Source organism: Megalobrama amblycephala, linkage group LG23, assembly GCF_018812025.1.
Source record: "Megalobrama amblycephala isolate DHTTF-2021 linkage group LG23, ASM1881202v1, whole genome shotgun sequence".
Taxonomy (NCBI): Eukaryota; Metazoa; Chordata; class Actinopteri; order Cypriniformes; family Xenocyprididae; genus Megalobrama; species Megalobrama amblycephala.
Genome location: NC_063066.1, coordinates 8799340 through 8818970, shown reverse-complemented (window position 1 = coordinate 8818970; position 19631 = coordinate 8799340). Strand labels below are relative to the sequence as shown.

At 39.8% G+C, this 19631-nt stretch overlaps 1 protein-coding gene across 1 annotated transcript in view; it reads left to right on the top strand.

Annotated features, from left to right (window-relative positions):
- Positions 1–19631, top strand: part of gpc4 (glypican 4) — a 44469-nt gene that overhangs the window by 15032 nt on the left and 9806 nt on the right. The window contains exon 2 of the mRNA XM_048176038.1: positions 11409–11567. Within this exon, the coding sequence (XP_048031995.1) occupies positions 11409–11567 (159 nt within the window). The remainder of the gene's footprint in view (positions 1–11408; positions 11568–19631) is intronic.

Below are 19631 nucleotides of genomic sequence, written 5' to 3'. Positions count from 1 at the left end.
AACAAAATGGACACCCGGCCTGAAAACCCAAAATGGCCACATTTGATCTCCTTTCAGTCTTTAAACGTAGAAGATCCTCTTATTGGTTAATTTATTGACATACCTGTCCATATATATTATCCTAGATGGGTGAGATGTCAGTCAAAAGCATAGTAAGTTTATCCCGGTGTAGGTTTACTCCCGCTACAATCACTTATTGCTGCCGCTCTTCCTACCAACTTCACGGCTATCCGGTTTCCTAAGCCCAACAGGTATATCAGAATCATTGTTGCAGCGTTGTAGCTTTGAGGACTTGGAAATATGATCTTTGGCCTGACCTCATCCTGCCCGTGGGCCCCTCTCTTTCTCTTTCCCCATCCCCTCTTCTCTCTTTCTAACACACAGCTCACACATTACCTCGATTCTTGTCCATCAGTTTCGACATCTGGTGGATTTCAGCCACTCTTAGATGTTGGTTATAAACAGTGTCAAAGAATGGCTCGGGCTTCCGCTGACTTGCTTTACCAAGGGGGATAAAATATAGCGCTCCTGCGTTAAAACCTTTCATATGCTGAAGGTTAAGGAGATGTTTTGTTTTTAAAAATCGGATTTTGAGAGTCAGGAAGAATACGAGTGTAAAAATAAAGGGGATCTAGACTTGGAGAGCCGTACAGTGAGCGTGTTTGTGGTTTCAGTCGTATGCGGCTTATGGTTGGCTTGCAAATTTCCAAACAAGACATGCTTTGACCTAGAAATACCCCCTTTTGGACCTCAGGTTGTTTGTGTCGATCTTCTATGGCTGTTTGAAGTTAAAGAGCTCAGTTCTATACTGTAGGAGACTCGGACAGAGAGACACAGATAGAAAGAGATATACAGATAGTTGAGTTGTGTGGGAAATGTACTTCTGGTAACTATTTTTATACATGTTAATATATACATGTGCGCTCAAGGCATACTTTTGGTTTGAATTCCATTTTGTAATGATGAATTACAAGGAAAGAAGATGTGTTTGGGGAGGCAGTGTTTACCTCTTAGCATAACTGGCATTACTTTGCATTACAGCAGAGCTTTGGTTTGTCATTGTTGATGTTTGAGAGGAAAAGTACGTTTTCTGCGGTCCCCCCCAGGTTGTTTACTGTTTGACTGATTATTTTAGGTGATGTATGTATTGTCACTGCTCAGCCAGGCCTGCAGTTTCTCACGTTGGATCTTCCCACCCCCTGCTAACCTCTCGACTGTCATCCATCTGTGTGTGTCTTCATGCAAACATGCGCACAGATGTTCGTTTTTGGAGAGAGATTGAGGATTCCTTCATTGTAGCATCAGAGTGAGCTGTGTCATCAGCTTTCATGTGTTATTTTCTCCTCTTTTTCAACCCCCTCCTCCTCCTGGACTCTTCCTGGTTTGTACCTTTTGCCCTCTTTTTCCTCATGGGTAAATAAACGGTGCATTCCAGGCTGTCAGTGTCTCTGCTTACACGCCGTCTCATTGTAATTTGTCTTTTATTGTATCTCTGGCTGGAGGTATTGGATGGGGGTGTGTAATTGCTTCCAACTGAACTTTGCTCCATTTCATGGAGCCGCTGTGTCCACGTCTTCAGCACGTCCCTTACTCAGCTCTGTAAGTGGATGAATCATCTGTATTTTCTGATATTTCCCTGGGAAGGCACTGATATAAAACATCTTACCAGTACTGAAATATGGTGCGTAAACAATATAATGGCTTATAAATCTATACTGTTTTGCCTGTTCTTAAACAAAAATGCTCCTTTTTTTATTAATATATTGGGTCAATATATTTAAGCCAATAAATTGTAGTCAAATGGTCAAAGAACCTCACATTTCAAGCAAAAAAAAAGTACTTGCAGTCTTTTATTTATTTATTTTTTTTATCCATAGTAAATGGTGATGGTTTTAGGAAGTCTGAAAGATTGTGAGAAGTCTGTAGATGTTGGATGTCTTTTTAAGCACAAATAATTATGGATAATATTATCTATTGTTAGGTTTGATAATAAAACACTACTTGATATTCACCGCCACGTTGTGCATGCCTACTTGCGCCCATGAGATCTGACCCTGCTCTGTCATTAACTGACTTCCCTGTAGTTTGAACGAGAAGCTTCACACTCCAGCTTTCATGAAAGTAATGAACAACAGAGATCCGTCGATTCCTCTGTTAAACTCCAAACATGCAGTGTCCTGACTTTTAATGTGTCTCTGAAAGAGGCAGTCCAAGTTAAATGATTCACAATGAGGTGACCTGGGAAGTGGTGTAGGCAGGGAGCTTTTGTGAGTGGAGACAAAGCCGGAGACGGCACGCTGGGAAGGGAGAGGGAGACAGACATGGAGTGAGAGACTGTAGCGATGTTGTGGAATCTCCCCAAGGACTTCTGGGTAAATGTTCATGGATGGCAGCCTTTTGGAATGCTTACCAGTGGGGAGTTTTAATTGGCCAGAGGCCCTGCTCTGGTTTAGCAATCAGAGATTGACTGGTACAAAAGGATGAGAGCTTGTGGGTGATCGCTCAAGTGTGTACACACACACACACACAGGCACCAATCTAACATATGTGTGTCTTACCGCACCGATTCAGAGTTTGAGGATTTACGTGGTATTAAGGCTCCCTGCCCAGCATCATACTTTACATCTGGTTTGTGTTTTACATGTTGCTTTGTGCCTCAGTGCACCACAGAAGAGCAGGAGATGGTTTAACTGCTGTGCTTTTACCCTGGTTAATGATCACACAAGCGTCTAGACTCATAAGCCTGTTATTAAGAGTCAAGTGTAACGGCTCGGTAGTATACGATCGGGACCTTGACTTTTGATGAAGACAACCATATTGCTTTGTTTTTTTGCACATTTATTTCCTCTTCATTAACCTGCATGCCATCTGAAAAGAAAATGTTGGTGGTTTGGTGTTTTGACAGCTGTGTGAGAGATTTTAATCCCTGATTAATTTAAGGAAGCATCATTTCACACACATGCTTTTCTTGGCCTTGTGGCAGACTGCCATGTCTCTTCAACTCTAAATCTCCTCAACTGAAATTCCTAATATCTGAACCATTGCAAAGCGAACCTTGAGTGCTTATTTTATATGATTTGAATAAAGAGCTCAGCAAGAATTGGATTGAAACGTTTCTGTGGGTCTAAATCTCTTTTGGTTGTGATTTATGTGGGTTCAGAGTACAACCAGATGTATGTAGTTCAGAATGTAACTATTGCTCTAAGATGTTTCTATTGAAACAAGGGTGGCTGACATGAAATACTTTTGGTAGGTCAGTAGGGCTGTTAAAATGGCTGAAAAACTAAATTCGAATCTTTTACTTAAATATTACTAATATTTGAATTTAAATGGAATAATTTCAATAAGGGGAACACATCTTTTGGGTTGTCTCCTGAGGCCACAAGAGGATGCAATGAGCAAAATATTAATGTACCATATTAAACTGTTTAAACTATAAATTAAATATAATTTTGTAAATTGCATAAAAAAGCATGATGCGTTTGTTTAATACAAAAGAGCCGAAGCACCGATCGCACAGAGTACTTTTGCTTTTGAAAACATGAAATGCAGTGGAATGATTTTTGAAAATTGAATTTCTTTTAATTTTATACGGCTTTCTATAATGTGCAAGATGCGAGTGCAACGGTCAAAGATGTCCGTCTAGCAAACGATGGAAAAGCAGCGCAGAAAATGCATTCTTTGTGAACTGCTTGGTTATGATTTCGTCACAATATTCGAAATTCAAATTTTAATTTGACAACCTCATAGGTCAGCATGCCTGAGTTAAACAGATTATTAAAAAAAAGGCAAAACTTTGTTCTATCTATTGATTGAAGGCAGATCTGAATGAGAGCTTGCAGTTGATTTATAAGAAAGCGCCAGAGTTTAAGTTTATGAAATGATTGGCATACATTACCGGAATTCAAAATTATGAGGTCAAAAAATGTGAAAACATGAAACGCATCCGTGGATTGGTCATTCAGAATAAGACCAATAAAATGCATTTAGAAAATATATAAGGTGAATTTTCGTTTTTAACGCCGGCTTTAAAGATGCATTTGTCACACTGCAAGACCACTTAAAACAAAGATAGAATGGTGAAAAGTGAATAATCACAGTACTTAAAATACGCATTTAAACTTACGTAAATGTGAACCTAAAAAATTCATGGACATGTTTTGCATCAACTGCACATTAACCATTTTGTTGAATATTTGCCACGTACATGCACAATTACCTCTGTAAAATCATTAACCATTAACAATTTGGTGAGGAAAAGTCTCTCTAGACTAAACCTGTTGTCCTATTATGAATTTAAATGGAAAATTTTGGGCAAACAGTGATCTGGCATCATGTTTTGTTTAATCACTCTGTGTGTTTCTTCCTTTATTTCGGTCTTACCGGACACAAGGGCCGTAGTTTGCTGAATGAGCCCTTGGCTGGACTGTACAGTATTGTAAGAGGGTTTCCTGCCCTGTGCGAGTGTCAGTTGGGCCAGTTGGCGTGGGATATCCTGCTTGTTAACTCGGTTCCTCATTAATATGACACCTGCCCCACAGGGCTGCAGAGAGATGTGTCTCTCAGAGGATATCGCTCATATCTGAAGATTAAATAGCGAAAGGGATTAGCAGCGCTCATTCCAGACACGGTATGATACGTGACCTCTGCGGACGGATCAACCACATGGAGCAAGTAAACAACCTACTATGGAAAATGCTCTGCTCCGGATCAGTAGTATAACCTGCGTATGTGGCCTCAGAGGATCAGGGAATAGTAGGAGCTCTCCATAGAGCAGGAGGAGGATATATCAGGAATGGAAAGGGGGGCTGGATTGGAAAAACATCTCTCTAATTGTAGGTCAACAGACCTGTGAAGTGAGCTTTTTGCTAATGTTTTTATAGTGGAATGTGTCCTTGAGCACAGTCTCAGAGCTTTTTGAATCACCCCCTTCACGTTACATATGTGATCACGCCTATTAGCGCTTTAACAGCATCGACAGAACACGCGTGAGTTGGTGGAAAATAGGATTTTCTTTGCTCTTTTGAAATGAGAGTTTGATCTCCTATGTAGAACAACTCTAAGGTTCATCAAGCTCATTTATGGAAACTAAGTGGAAAAAGTCGGTCATTCTGAAAGCGAATGTTTATGATGCCAGAATGTCAGCATATTAACATATGACCACTCACATTTATGCATTGTTTATCCAATACTCCAAATCAGGGTTTCCTAAATAGGGGTTCATGAGGGAACAGAAAGAGGCTGTGAATTGAAAGTCTAATAATTATATCGAATGTTAATTTAAAATAAATAAATGAGGCTGCATGATAATCGCAATATAGCTTGGTGTGATTTATCAAATCAAAGGCTGCAATTTAATTTAAAAAACGTATATATCGTTGATCATCAAACTGTGCCAAATGCACAACATTGGCATAGTCTGGTATTAAAATGGCAACAAACATAGCAATGTTTTTATCAAGCCACAGTGTTCGAGGGAGTCTTTTCCAGGGAGTCGGCCTATGAATAGCTTACTTATTGTTGAAGCATTTGGCTACATTTGAGCTTTTAACATCCAAAAATAATTCTGCTTTAAAGGTACAATAACAAAAACTTCATGTGTAATTTTAAGGGTTAGTGAAAGCCTAATTGATAATTAAAAACTAAAATATGACCGTTTGTGATGCCCTGAAAAAAAAAAAAAAACTTGTCTAACTTTATAAGTGCACTAAAATGCAAAAAATAAAATACTGCAAAAGTGTAGAATATGTCAAGAAGGGAAAGGGGTAGTCATATAGACTGACGGTGAGCAAGTAAAAGCTTGTCTCATTAAATCTGATGATGGTTACAGGACAATATAGCCTACATGTAAGTGTTGAGTACCTCCTTACCAAGGCCTGTTTTTCTCAGTGCTTCACTTCAAGTGCCATAAAATACCCCCTTGACATCATCCACCATTTCGTTTAGTGATCGTATGCACCGGCCAGCTCCGCTGTCATTTCCATTTAGCCATCCTACATTTATTGCAAGTCTCTGAAAGGCATCATTGTGCTGGCAATTGTGTTGTAAACTTGTCATGGCAGTGTTTGAGAGATGCTGGATTGGATTTGGAGAGAAAGAGAAAGTAATTCCCCTCTTTATTACCGCCATATGAGCAGTTGCTCTCTAATAATGGGTTCCTGTTACAGTTTTCCTGTTTGAATACGCTCCCATTGCGGTGAGAACCGCACAATGAAAACCTGAGGAGTTGTATCTTTACCTTCTGTACAACTCTATTAATAGAGAGCGCCAGCTGTTTCCTCATGAACAAGACGCCAGTTGTGGTCTCTCATGCTCATTGAGTGAACCAAATTATTTAGACTTTTTGGCTTGAATTAAAAGTAAGTCAAATATATTGCGAATATATTGCGAATATTCAATATCCCGCAGCCCTTGTGATTACCAAGAGTGTCTTTTAAAAATATCTGATATTTTCTGGATCTTGTTGTTCTTGTAAAGCACTCCAACTCCAGGTTTTGTGTGTTGCATGATGTCTGTCTTGTTGATATCAAGACCCATGTCCATTCAGGCTATTAGACAATTTAGAAAAGGACGATTGTCAGGAGTCATTGTGAAAGCGCTCCTTCCTCCACCCTGTATTCATGAGTCTGTAAATGAAGGATGGACAGTCCAAAGATAGCCTCAGGCCACACAGAGAGAGAAGAGGGCTGAGATCTGTCTTCATGCAGATGGTGTGAAGGCAGGAGAGTGCATGAACGGAGACATGTCTGAACATGAAAGGCACATTTTGGAGGAGACAACCATATAATAGAAAGGCTATGATTTAGAAATCAAATATTTAGCTTTTATCTGTCTGAAATGCCTGCGCTTAATTTCGCTCTGCCTTTTATCTCAATAATCCACTCTCATCTCAAAGGTAATAGCAATGCACGAGCGTCTTATGCCAAAGGGAGGGAGTGTACTCATTAAATGCTCATTCCACAAACATTTCAAGCAATACTCATTTGGAGCATTTCCCCTTGAGGTTTGATGTTTTATCTGCAAGTTGTGGTTATCTCTCCTGAAAACTAGCCAAAGCAACACATCTGATTTAGTTGGGTCGGGACGTCTTAAACCCCATGGCGCAACAGGGAAAAAAAGCTTCTTGTCAAATAGTAGTTCCCCTCCTTCTGTGGTAATTGCAGCTTGTGGTAGTGTAAAGAAGGCTCTGGTGTTGGGATGTTAGCCATGTTGCTTTGTAGTCAACTCTCACAGTAGCGTGTGAGTCATGTTGTCACGTCCATTTTGAATGTCTCTCATCACTGAGAGTGAACATGTTTTTTTTTTTTTATATTTTAAAACTAAAGTATAAATAAAATAAATTCTTCAGTTTTCAATTTGGCTTGAACCCTTTAACATTCATTTTTTGTTTTGTGAAAATCTTCCATTGACTAACATCGTTCATGTTAACTATTCAAAATATTACAAAAATATTGCAATATTTACATAGTTTTTCTTGCATTTATTTGCATACTGAATTATCTTTCTTGACAGTTGACCTTAGTGAGAGTGTTTTTGTTATTGAACTAAAAATATAAAAACAATAAAATAAGATATTGGATGAAAATCTTCACAACATAATTTTTTTTTTCACCAGGATTTTCCTTTTGTTGCATCAGAAATATTACAGCTCTTTAAATAGTGTACTTTCATCCTTTAACCTTGTTTTAATTCATGGTGTCGGCCATTTGTCAAAGACGGTTTAGTATGCAAATAAATGCATGAAAGAAAGCCAATTGAAGTTATGCATGCAAATTTTCAAAGATATCATTGCTGTCAGTTATGTTTCAAATGTTGAACATTAACCATGCATATAACTGCATTTACACAGTATTGTTTTTTGTAGAAATGTTATTTGGTTTTTCTAGAATAGAATAAATGTCTTTCAATCTGTTCTGTTGAGGAAAATTGTAGCTAGGAAAAATGTATTTTTCAAATAAGAAGTGGAATCATAATTCTCCATGGCTCATCATGGTGCACATAGAAGCGATGGTGATGATGACACTCGTGCTGGCATGTGGAAGTTGCCGCATGTGTCTTATTAGGCAGACAAGGGAAGCCCATTACTCTGTTTCTTTTGGCAACGGCATGTTGATGTGGTGGCCAGAGCGATTTATAGTGACGGGTGGCCTGAAATAATCCCCCGGAGAATTTATGACTTCTGACTCAGTGGGTCCGGCCTGTGATTGAATGTGTGTGCGCGTAATATGTGTGGGTGGTGGGTCTGCTGGTCAATCCTAGCAGGGTCACAGTGCATGGCCTCTCTCAGAGGAGTGGCTGTTAACCTTTAACCCCGGCGGTTAAGCCTGCTGGCTAGCAGCGTGGGGTTGTGGAGGCTGAAGTCTGTCTGGGGCCATCGTGGCCTAGGAAGAAGGAGAGAGGGGAACGGGGGGTGTCGGGACTAATCTGGGTTTTGTCCACAGGGCAATTTCCATCCCTTCATCCGTCAGCAAAACAGAATGTTCCTGGGCCTCCAGAACAGCAACAGGAAGTGACTTATTGGAGTCAGCAATAACAAAATCCCTCTTTCAGATTTATAGTCAGGTGGTTTACTCCTAAGGATCACATGTGAATGGAAATGGATCTTATTTCTGTCAAAAAGTTTGGCCTTGCGTTAAAGCAACGTGAAATCCACGAAGCCTCCCTTATGCATGTGTGATGGATTTCTGCCCAGATTAGCTCTTGCAGGCATATTGACTTGTCCTCTTAAAAGATAGAAGTATTGATTATATAAACATATTGAATAAAGAGTGTAAATACTGTGGCACTTTCTAAATTGTTTGTTTGAGTGGGCCAATCTCAGCCGATGGTTTTTGGTGCTGCAGTGCAGAAATGACATATTCACATGTTATAGTATGTATAACCTTAAGAATGCTGTATTTTTATTTGTACACTGGAAAAAAAGTGGTGTAGGATTTCATTTGAAATTATTTCACAAATAATTACATAGAAACTGCAAGTAACACATTGAATTAAACATGAAATTGTTATAGAAAGTAGATGGACTGAAATAGTATTTTCTTGTCAAACATATTCCAGTTATCTTTTTTTGGCTTAAAAAATCTTTACTAAAATCACCCTTTGATTGTTTTGATTAGTTAATGGGCTGTATTGAAATGGTCAAAGGTTCAGAATTGTTTTCCCTGTTCAGTAATTTGCAAGACCTTTTAAATTTGGTTCCATTTTCAGTGTTTTTACTAGAATATTTACTTTGCTTTTTCAGGTTAGGTTCTCTCTCTCTCCAAATGCCCATATACAAAGAGCTGTCTGTTGGGCTTAGATATGATGTACAGGTCTTGTATGTACCTGATGCAAATTGTGTGAAAGTAAGTAAGTGAGTGAGTGATTTGGACGGGGTCCCAGTGGAGTTGAGGGGTACAGCTGGACTGGGGCCGCGGCAGGGTGAAGGTGCTGCTCTTTCTCAGCTTCATAGTCTAGTTGTTTGACTCCTTATATGTATGAAATCGTAGCTTTTGTTTATAATTTGGGCAAAGCTGCTTTAATGCAGGATTGATTGAATAAGGTGGTACTGACACCCCAGTCAATACCAGTCTTATTGTAATCACCGATACACTCCGAGTCTCTCCTTCCTGCTCCGCCTGTGTAAAACAAGCCCTGGCAGTGGTTGGTGACAATTCCTCTTGGACATTTTGCGAGATGGTGATTATTTGTAAGCTCTCAACAGCTCCTCGCTTTTCACCCACGCGATGTGTTCAGCAGATGCTACGATACGAGTCGTGTCACAGATATCGAATGCGCCGCGCACGTTACAGACACTGGGCAGCGTGCAGCAAGTTTGTCAACCCTAGAGGCGTAGCAATCATTATAACTTGGGGGTATGTCTGCTTTTAGAAATTTAGTCGATTTTTCTGCTTCTTTTTGGACAAAATGTAATCTAAAAGTGTCTGCTTACAGTTGTAGGCATTAAAGGGATAGTTCATCCAAAAATGAAAATTGTCATCATTTACTCCCCCTCAAGTTGTTCCAAACCTGTATGAATTTCTTTGCTCTGCTGAACATAATTAAATATATTTGGAAGAATGTTTGTAACCATGCAGATCTTGCCCCACATTGACTGCAATAGTATTTTTTTTCCTGCTATGGTAGTCAGATCTGCTTGGTTACAAATATCTTCCTTTCTGTACAGCAGGGCAAAGAAATTTATACAGGTTTGGAACAACTTGAGGCGGAGTAAATCATGACAGAATTTTCATTTCTGGTTGAAATCAATCAATTGAACGGTAATCCTAATATGGCTAGCGCCCACTTAAATGCATTTCATTAAATCGTATACGACTGTTGGGTGAGCATTATGTAACTAATTAATATTCATGAGACATGCTGATAAGGTTTGTAATCTTTTTAGATTGTGTGCCCTGATCATCCCTCACAGGAACATGCTGGCCTTCAAAATTATATGAATTTCGCTGAATAAAAATGAAATGCATGGAGATGAATGTATATGCGCATTGAGGAATGGCCTGAGAGCAGGGGTCTCTCATCGGTGTGCAGTATGCAATCCAGAGTGGCCAGTCTTGCTGAACAGCAGCAGGGGTAGCCAAACCGCCGGTCGGAGTCTAGTCCGCTGAAAGGACCCTTGTGTTCTCTTGAATTCCAACAACCGCATTAAAAAAAGAAAGAAAAACAAAACATTATTGCAGCTGCAACTTCGCAGTCCGCCCTGCTCACACTCCCCATGTTAATGTGACGCCTTGTGTAATCCAGACGCTCGCTGTCCATCTGTGCCGTTCACTTGTCGGCCGCAGCGCAGGCTTGTTTTCTAATGGGGTGAATCACGAAGAAAGGCCGGGGTCCCTCAGAACTACTGAAACTTGTGTCTGTAGGGTCTTGAATATTCAGTTTTTGCTTTTCATCCAGGATGCCTGTGGCTTGTCAGCTCACTTTATACTGTATGCACATTGCCTTCAGTTCTGTTCTTTTGTTTGATTTGTATCAGAAATGAGGTTTTCAGATTTCGGGTTGCCAAACGTCTAGACATTTATTTCAATGAAGAATAAGTAAATAAAAGGACTTGCTCTAACATTTGAGGTGCAAGAGTTTTATTGGCATTGTAAAACAGCTTTGTGTTGTCAGCATTATACAGACCACAAATGACATATCATAGCAGTGAAAAGTTAGTTTACATCTCAAAGTTTGTAATGTAATAAAAAATCAAATAAAGTCAAATAAAAATTATTATTATTGTTGTTATATAAAGGTAAAAATAAAAACAATAGTTTGTTATATTGTTAAATCTTATACTGTCACTTTTATAAACTTTTTTTTAATCATTATCATTCCAGCATGTCTTTTTCCAGTTCATGTTCTCTAGTTGCTTTTTTGTCGTGGCAGAACTTTACATTTCTTCTCTCTCTGTCTGTGTTTTTCAGGAGACCATCTGAAAGTGTGTCCTCAAGGTTTCTCCTGCTGTACTCTGGAGATGGAGGAGAAGTTGAGTCAGCAGAGCCGAACAGACCTGAAAGCCCCCGTTCATCAGCTCAGCTCTAATCTACAAAACACCTTCACCCAGAGACACCGTCACTTTGACCGTCAGTACTGCTCTTACACACATTCACGCATGCAAATCTAACCAATCAGATCATGTCATTTGTTTTAAAGAATTAGTTCACTTTAAAATGAAAATTACCCCAAGCTTTACTCACCCTAGGTGTATATGACTTTCTTCTTTCTGATGTTATTTATATTATATATTAATAAATATCCTGACATATCCGAGCTTTATAATTGCAGTGAATGGGAAACGATGAGTATGAAGCTTAAGAAAGTGCATCCATCCAAAGCAAAACATACACGGCTCCATGGGATAATAAAGGCCTTCTGAAGCGAAGCAATGTGTTTGTGTAAGAAAAATATCCATATTTAACAAGTTGTAAAGTAAAATATTCTGCCAAGATAGAGAAAGCTTAACTGACTAATCGCGTCAGTTACATTTTTTTTTGTAAGTTGTATACGGAAGACGTAGAACATAGGGTAAGCATTTTGAACTGCGAGAGTAAGTAACTTTCTTTGTAAGTTGAATACGGAAGGCGGTCGGGTGGAAGCTAGATATTTTACTTTATAACTTGTTAAATATGGATATTTTTCTTACTGAAACGCATCGCTTCGTTGGAGAATGTTTATGATGGATGGATGCACTTTCTTCAGCTCTTGCTCATTGTTACCTGTTCACTGCCATTATAAAGCTTGGATGCATCAGGATATTTATTAAAGGGATAGTTCACCCAAAAATGAAAATTTGATATTTATCTACTTACCCCCAGCGCATCCAAGATGTAGGTGACTTTGTTTCTTCAGTAGAACACAAATGATGATTTTTAACTCCAACTGTCGCCGTCTGTCAGTCAAATAATGAGAGTGAATGGGAACACAATCAATAAGAGTCAAAAAAACCAGCATAGACAAATCCAAATTAAACCCTGCGGCTCATGACGACACATTGATGTCCAAAGACACGAAACGATCGGTTTGTGCGAGAAACCGAACAGTATTTATATCATTTTTACCTCTAAAACACTCGGTTAGTGAGGTCTGATCGCACTCTTGACAATGGAAGTGATGTCTCGCACTTATACTTCAATGAGTGCGAGACATCACTGCTGTTGTCAGAGCGCGATCAGACCTCACTAACCGACTGCTGAACGCAGTTGGACATAGTGGTGTATTAGAGGTAAAAATGATATAAATGCTGTTCGGTTTCTCGCACAAACCGATCGTTTCGTGTCTTAGGACATCAATGTGTCGTCTCGAGCCGCAGGGTTTAATTTGGATTTGTCTATGCAAGTTTTTTCGACTCTTATTGATTGTGTTCCCATTCACTCTCATTATTTGACTGACAGACGGCAACAGTTGGAGTTAAAAATCATCATTTGTGTTCTACTGAAGAAACAAAGTCACCTACATCTTGGATGCCCTGCGGGTAAGCAGATAAACATCAAATTTTCATTTTTGGGTGAAGTATCCCTTTAATATAACTCCGGTTGTGTTCATCAGAAAGAAGAAAGTCATATACACCTAGGATGGCTTGAGGGTGAGTAAAGCTCGGGGTAATTTTCATTTTAAAGTGAACTAATCCTTTAAAATGAGTTCTGTAATATTGTTGTTTCATCAGTTGCTGATCCCCTTCCATACATTGCTACAGTTAGTTTGACAGACACCCCCGGCTGCCAGACACACAGTCTATGCATCCATTTCTCCACCTGTCCCTCAACATCCCACAGTCATCTGCCCCACACACACACACACGTACTCTCAGCCATGCAGACAGACCACACACACATGTAGAGGCCTGGTTTCCTCTCTGCAGTGCATGTGGCAGTGAATATCAGGCTGAGAGAGAGGGATCAGGTTTCCCCAGTGCAGGGCAGAGGGGTGCATGGGAACATGCGTCGACACTGCTGACTCATTCAGGAGGGGGAAAACCCCGCAGACGCTCTGCCGGCTATCTCACAGACTCTCACACACTCTATCGCCTGCTTTATAATGCATGTTTTATGTGTTCCCTTCCCTTCATGGCGTAATGTCATAAAAAGCGTGTCAAATGGGGAAAAGTGAGACAAACCTGGTCACATGCATCCGGATTGGCCCAGCTTGAGTTCATCAAGGGTAGATTTTAAGGAAAAACATCCCTTTGGGTAGCTGAAAGAGTTAGAAATGAGCCAAGACTATCACGGTTTGAAGCCTCTGAGATGAAATGGTGAGATGGTGTTTGGATTGATGATCAATGACTGGACAGTTAAAGAAGGATAAATGAAGTGCTGATGGCACATCTCCCTCCACTCACACGTGATTCGTCACCCATCCTCTCTGAGCCACAGCTATTTCTAAATGAGACCCATGTTAACTCACATGTGGCCATCCAGCTTTACCAAAGCTCTGTTACTCTGGCAGAGCATCCGAGCGGTTTTTAATGGACTCAACACAGTCGGTTTTCTGGCATGTTCTGCGAGAGCTGGGGTGTGTTATGATGTTCATGGTTTGAGGCATACTCTTGAATGTGTATCAACAACATAATGTGAATGTTTGTGTAGGCTAGTGTTGTCACAATAGTAAAAATTTCAATAGTCAGTGGCAATACCACTGAAATTTCATGATTCTCTATTAATTCCGGCACCACTGCAAAAACAAATTGCAGTACAATAATAATTATTATTGAAATATATTAATTAAACCACATTATTAACAATACCACTTTTAGTTTAAAAAAAAATAAATAAAATAAAAATTTATTAAAAAAAAAAGTGTTTTTCAAAGTAAAAGTGTCATTGTTAATAATGTGGTTTAATTCATATATAATAATAATAATAATAATAATAATAATTTTATTAATTTTTTTTAACAAAAAGTTTTTTTTAACAAAAAAGGAAACACTGCATTTTTACTTGTATTTTTTAAAAATAAATATAAAATTGCAGTTTTTCTCACTTTTTATGAACATTTAATAATAAAACAATAATAATTGTTCTATCGATAATTATTAATATTGTTAGTGCATTCAATAGCATATTTATTTTTGTTATGTATACATTTTTATTTTCTTTTGTTCTTGTTAATGTTTAATAATGATTAAAAAAAATAGACAAGACTATTAGGCATATTAGACTGGTTTATTAGGCATTTAATAATTTTTACATTCATTACATTTATTTATTCATAGCATGTTGGTAGTGAAATAACATCTTTTATCATCCCTATTGCGGAGGAAGGGAACCGAATCAGAGGTGATGTTTGAGGGAACATTGATGGCAGTGAAAGGTGACCTGGTCGGGTCTCAAGATTGGCTGTTTGTGTGAATGTAAAAAGAAAGTGAGACTTCAGGGAGTGAATGGTAACAGGAATTGTGTGTATTGCAGCCAGATGTGAGCAGGAATGTGACGTGTCGGAATGCGGTGGTGGCCAGATCCCGCCCGCCTCCTCTGCTCTTTTTCTCTGCTGCCTTTTGTCCCTGTTCTCCCCCTTTTTTCTCTGCCATAAGTCTGTTATGCCTTTCATTTCTCCTCCATCTCCAGGTTCTCAGGTCTTTTGAACTTTTACCGTGGGAATACGCTCTGAATCGCCAGTCTGCGTTAAATGTGCACTAGACCCTGGCATGTGACTTAATGAGCTAAAGGGCCTTAAAATACCAGTAGCTTTTATGCTTGCAAACAAAGACCCTCTCAATGTGTTCTTTCGTTGAAACGTAAGTATTTTCTTCGCTATGGAAATGTCTACGGTGTAAATGAGATGCTTAAGTCTCTTTGAGAGTTTAAGAGAGGTTTTCGCCATGGAAGATATGCATTTTACTCCAGACGGTTCCTCCGTGCTGGACAGGCCTACGGGATGCAGAGGTGAATGTATTTATAGTGGATGGAGATGGTAATGAAGACTAAATGGTTCGCTATCAACACAGCGGCTAGATGTCATTAAGATGAAATGAATTTAAGTGCACACACTCTTAAGTGAGTTTGGATGGGTTGGAGGGGGGTAACCACTGGTAGCAGCCTCTGCTTTGAAAGCCTCGAGGATGGAGTCACGGGCAATTAAGTCCCCTTCCAGAAATAGTTTTCCCTCTAGAGCTTGGTGTGTTTGTTCCTCCCTGTGCGTCCGGTCTGGGTCTAGGTGACCCTGTCTGGCGGAGTTGCGACTGTGCTGCAAGATTCAGGATTAACCCCCTACCAAATTCTCATCCTCGACACCTCTGCAGGGGGGGTTGAAATCCCACAAGGAAAGAAAGAAGCTGAGCAACTAATTGGCACAAATGGGGAACAATTACTGCCTGGGATAAAGAAGAGTTATCAAAGGGGGGATGAGTAGAGGAATAAGCTAGCGTGGAGGGCGGGACGGTGAATAAGTCTGGAATTTTCCCTCCTCTAGATGCCTGAGGAACATGTTTGGGCACTCAAGTGTTTTGGGACCTATTTTGAGGCATTTGTTGAAGTGCGAGTCTAAACTCCCCTTTTCCATTCCTCCTCATAGATATTGTAACATGGTTCTGTAGTTCTCCCAGCGAGCACCTTCCCGTAACCTTTCACACACATTTCTAAACCAATGCAGAAAGGTCGTTTTAATGGAAAAATCAGAAGGGAGGTCCACAGCCTGCTTGTTGGCAGACTCCCATGTATCATAAAGTCTCTTTTAATGACGAAGCAGGACGCCTGAGTAACGCCCCTCCAACTGTAACGCTTACAACACCGGGTCCCAAAATCTCAGCAGTTATGTTGGGAAGGATGTAAAGAGGAAGAGGCGTGGGGGATGGTGGATGTTGTTGAGTGACTTACTTTGCTTTATGCACAACTGTTAATGGGTCGGTAACAGGAGTGTATAAGAGTGTCCATGATAAAGAAAAGGAAACATCTTTTAAAAATCTAGTTTTAAAAAAAAAAATGTGCCATGTTTTCAGAAATGTACTCATGTTAGCTCATATGTTTTTTGGGGTTTCCTGTTGAAAAACGATATGAAAGTTTTTATTTAATGACTCTTAAAAATGTCATGGTGTAACCACATAAAAAGTGATAACATTTTCAATACATATATTTTTTTTTTAACATCTTATCCAGATTAGTTAATTAAATCTAGTTAATGCATCAATTTTATTAAGCTTTTCTTGACAATTTACAACATAAACTAACCTTGCCCTCTCATAAAAAGGTCAAATTATCTGATATTTTATGAGACTTACTGACCTTGACACGGTCATGGGGCTCTTCAGAGGACCTCTATAATAATATTTCCTGTTTTTTTTTTTTTTTTTTTTTTTTCTTCTGTTTTGTTTCTGCAAGTTGGTTACACCATAGGGATGCACAATATATTGGCCACCATATCGATATCGGCCGATAAATGTTCATTTTTAATGTAATCGTTGTCGGCCTTAAAAGAAAATTTGGCTGATATGTTAAAGCTGATAAATAATGGATTATTTCCTTCAGCTGAGACACTTCAGATGTGCACTGTCCTCCATTATGGTTTTGAATTGCTTGAAATATGATTGAAATCACTTCAAAAAGGAAAATACAGTTAAGTGCAACGTACAGCGCAGGTCTGTCATTAAGGCTATTTAATGTTATAATGAGAACAACATGCTTGGCACATGGCTTTTAATGGTGAGACTTTTGTTTTTGTAATCAGGGTCCAAAAAGTATATAAAAATTTTGATTTAGATTTATCGGCCAGTATATCGGTTATCAGCTTTCAAATATAAAGAATTATCGGTTATCGATATCAGCCAAATTTTTCATAACGGTGCATCCCTATTACGCCACATAACTTTGGCTAACAAAAGTTTTTTGAATACAAATATTTTAATACAAAACTGCTTCACTGCAATTTTCCCTGTGATTATTGCATTGTACGAATAGCATTTTAATGTGTTTTTGAGATTCTGACAAAAAAGGCATCATACCATTGACCCACATGCGGTTTAGCAAACGTTTTTTTTGCATTTAGTTGGTGTATAATTACTGTCTCTAGTTGTGCCTTGATGCATATGCACAAAAATCATCCAAGAACTACAGAAATTCATTCCACTTGACGGTGATTTAACATGCGTTTCCTTGAAGTGGTTTTTTGCTAAATGTGGTTCATGTACATTTTTTTTCTTAAGTAATGGCACACTGACTTGCAAACCTGGAAAATATTCTCCTCCTCATTATCACCTCTTTCACTTTCTTGTTCTTTTCTCCCCCCTGACTTTAAACTTGTGACAGCTCTGGCATTCCTCTGGATCTGGAGGAAGGCGGGTGCGGTGGCCCTTAAGGTTTAATCTCTGTCAATGGAGCGTGGAGCTGGGTGCCTTCTATCTCTCTCCCTGTGTGGGGCCAGGGGCCGAGGGCCACTCGTGGGAGGGGAGCTAAATGCGAGGGCTGCGGTGTTTCCGGTATCCGTGGTTACACAGCAGGATGGGGGCATTTAGAAAAGCCCTCGAATGCACTCGCATTCCCCTGTCCGTCTCTCACATGAACACGCACCTCTATGATTCAGCTGACTTTGTGTTCGCTCGAAGTGGACTCGACAGCAGCACAGTACGTTTTGTTTGTTTATAAACCCGAGGTGTCTTGTTTGTGTCGATGACGCCCATGGGTAGTGAAAGACGGTTTACGAGAACGCCATACGGCGCTTTCAGATTCATGGCCACTTAACACTTCAAAGTCTTGCTCATTATGCGCAGGGCATCTGTGCCGTGGGCCGGCAGGCTTTAAGCGAGAGGAGAAAGGTGATACAAAGGCGAAAAACAAATGGCGCGCCTCGCGGGGCAAGCGTGTGTGAGCGCGGGAAGAGAGGTGAAGCATTTCTTTGGAATTCTCATTTTGTTCAGATTAAGTAAGTAGGGTTTGCCGGCCGGGAGAGAGAGTTTCATGGGAGAGAGGGGCTGGATTATTTGGGGAGGCTGGGAGGGAAGGGGGGGGCCTGACATTCCACAGGATGAAGTAGGGCATTGTTCCCCGTCTCCAATGAAGAGAGCCTTCTGAAGCCACTGATGAACTGAAAGCAGGAGAGAGTCAGAGAGAGTGAGGGGTTTCAGGGGGGTACAGGTCCGTTTTCGGGGAGGGGGGTCGGCATTATTCAGTAATCCTATTGAAAAGCCTTCTGAAGGACGGAGCGGGAGCGGTGCGGAGAGAAAGAAAAGCGAATGGAATGTGACAACAGGAAAATGCCATTGATAGCGGTCAGCCTCAGCCGGCTTGATGGGCGAGACGTTACCTATTGGAACCACGAGCTGCCCTTCATCCTTTCTGCGCTCTCAGCTCTTTCTCCCTCGACACAAAAGTTATTTTCCTGGAACGTAGCGAGTGAAAACCTTGCATTGGGGCAAATGGAATATGCATTAATCTGTTTAGATAATAAGCGTACGCTTTTCTGGCCTCCCTGGCAGTTCTGGTAGGTTTTCCAGTCGGTGAGAGCGAGTTAGGCAGAGGGCTCTGCGGAGCACTAAATCGCCGTCTCTCGAGTGTCATTGTAACGACAAAATCATGGACGTATTGCCAGCTGAAGTTCCAAAGTTAATAACAATTCATTTTATACGTGTTGAAGTTGACAGTCTGTGTGCTTTTTCTAAAGTGAAGTCTTTCTGCTTGTACACTCTGTTCCATGTTACGTGAGTGCTCGAAATCATATCTGCTGTATTTATGTTCGGGGCCTGTAAGTGCACATTCTTTTAAAGATGAGATGTAGAGATCTCATTTTTTTTATTTTGGATTGTGTTTCTTATCCAAGAATACTTTAAAGCTGAGGTCTTGCCAAAAATACTAATTTTCAAAAGTTTCTTAATGTACAACTAATGAATGTTAAAGCAGTAGTTCTCTCAAAAATGAAAATTGCCGTCATTTACTCCCTGCCATGTTGTTCCAAATGGAATTTTTAATGAATCTTTATTGAGATCTTTTCTGACGGTTTATTGTGGCCACATCTGTCAAGTTTATAAAAAGCCAAAAAAAGCAGCAAGAAAGCACTGTAAATGTAGTCTGGATGACGTTGCCTGTTTTACCAGTCTTCTGAAGACATACTGACTGGTTGGACTTCATCAATCGTTATTGGTTTTTGAGAATCTCATAACCACACATCATGATGTCAAACCTGCACCATATTTTATGAGTTGTATTGGAGATTAACAGTAAAAACAG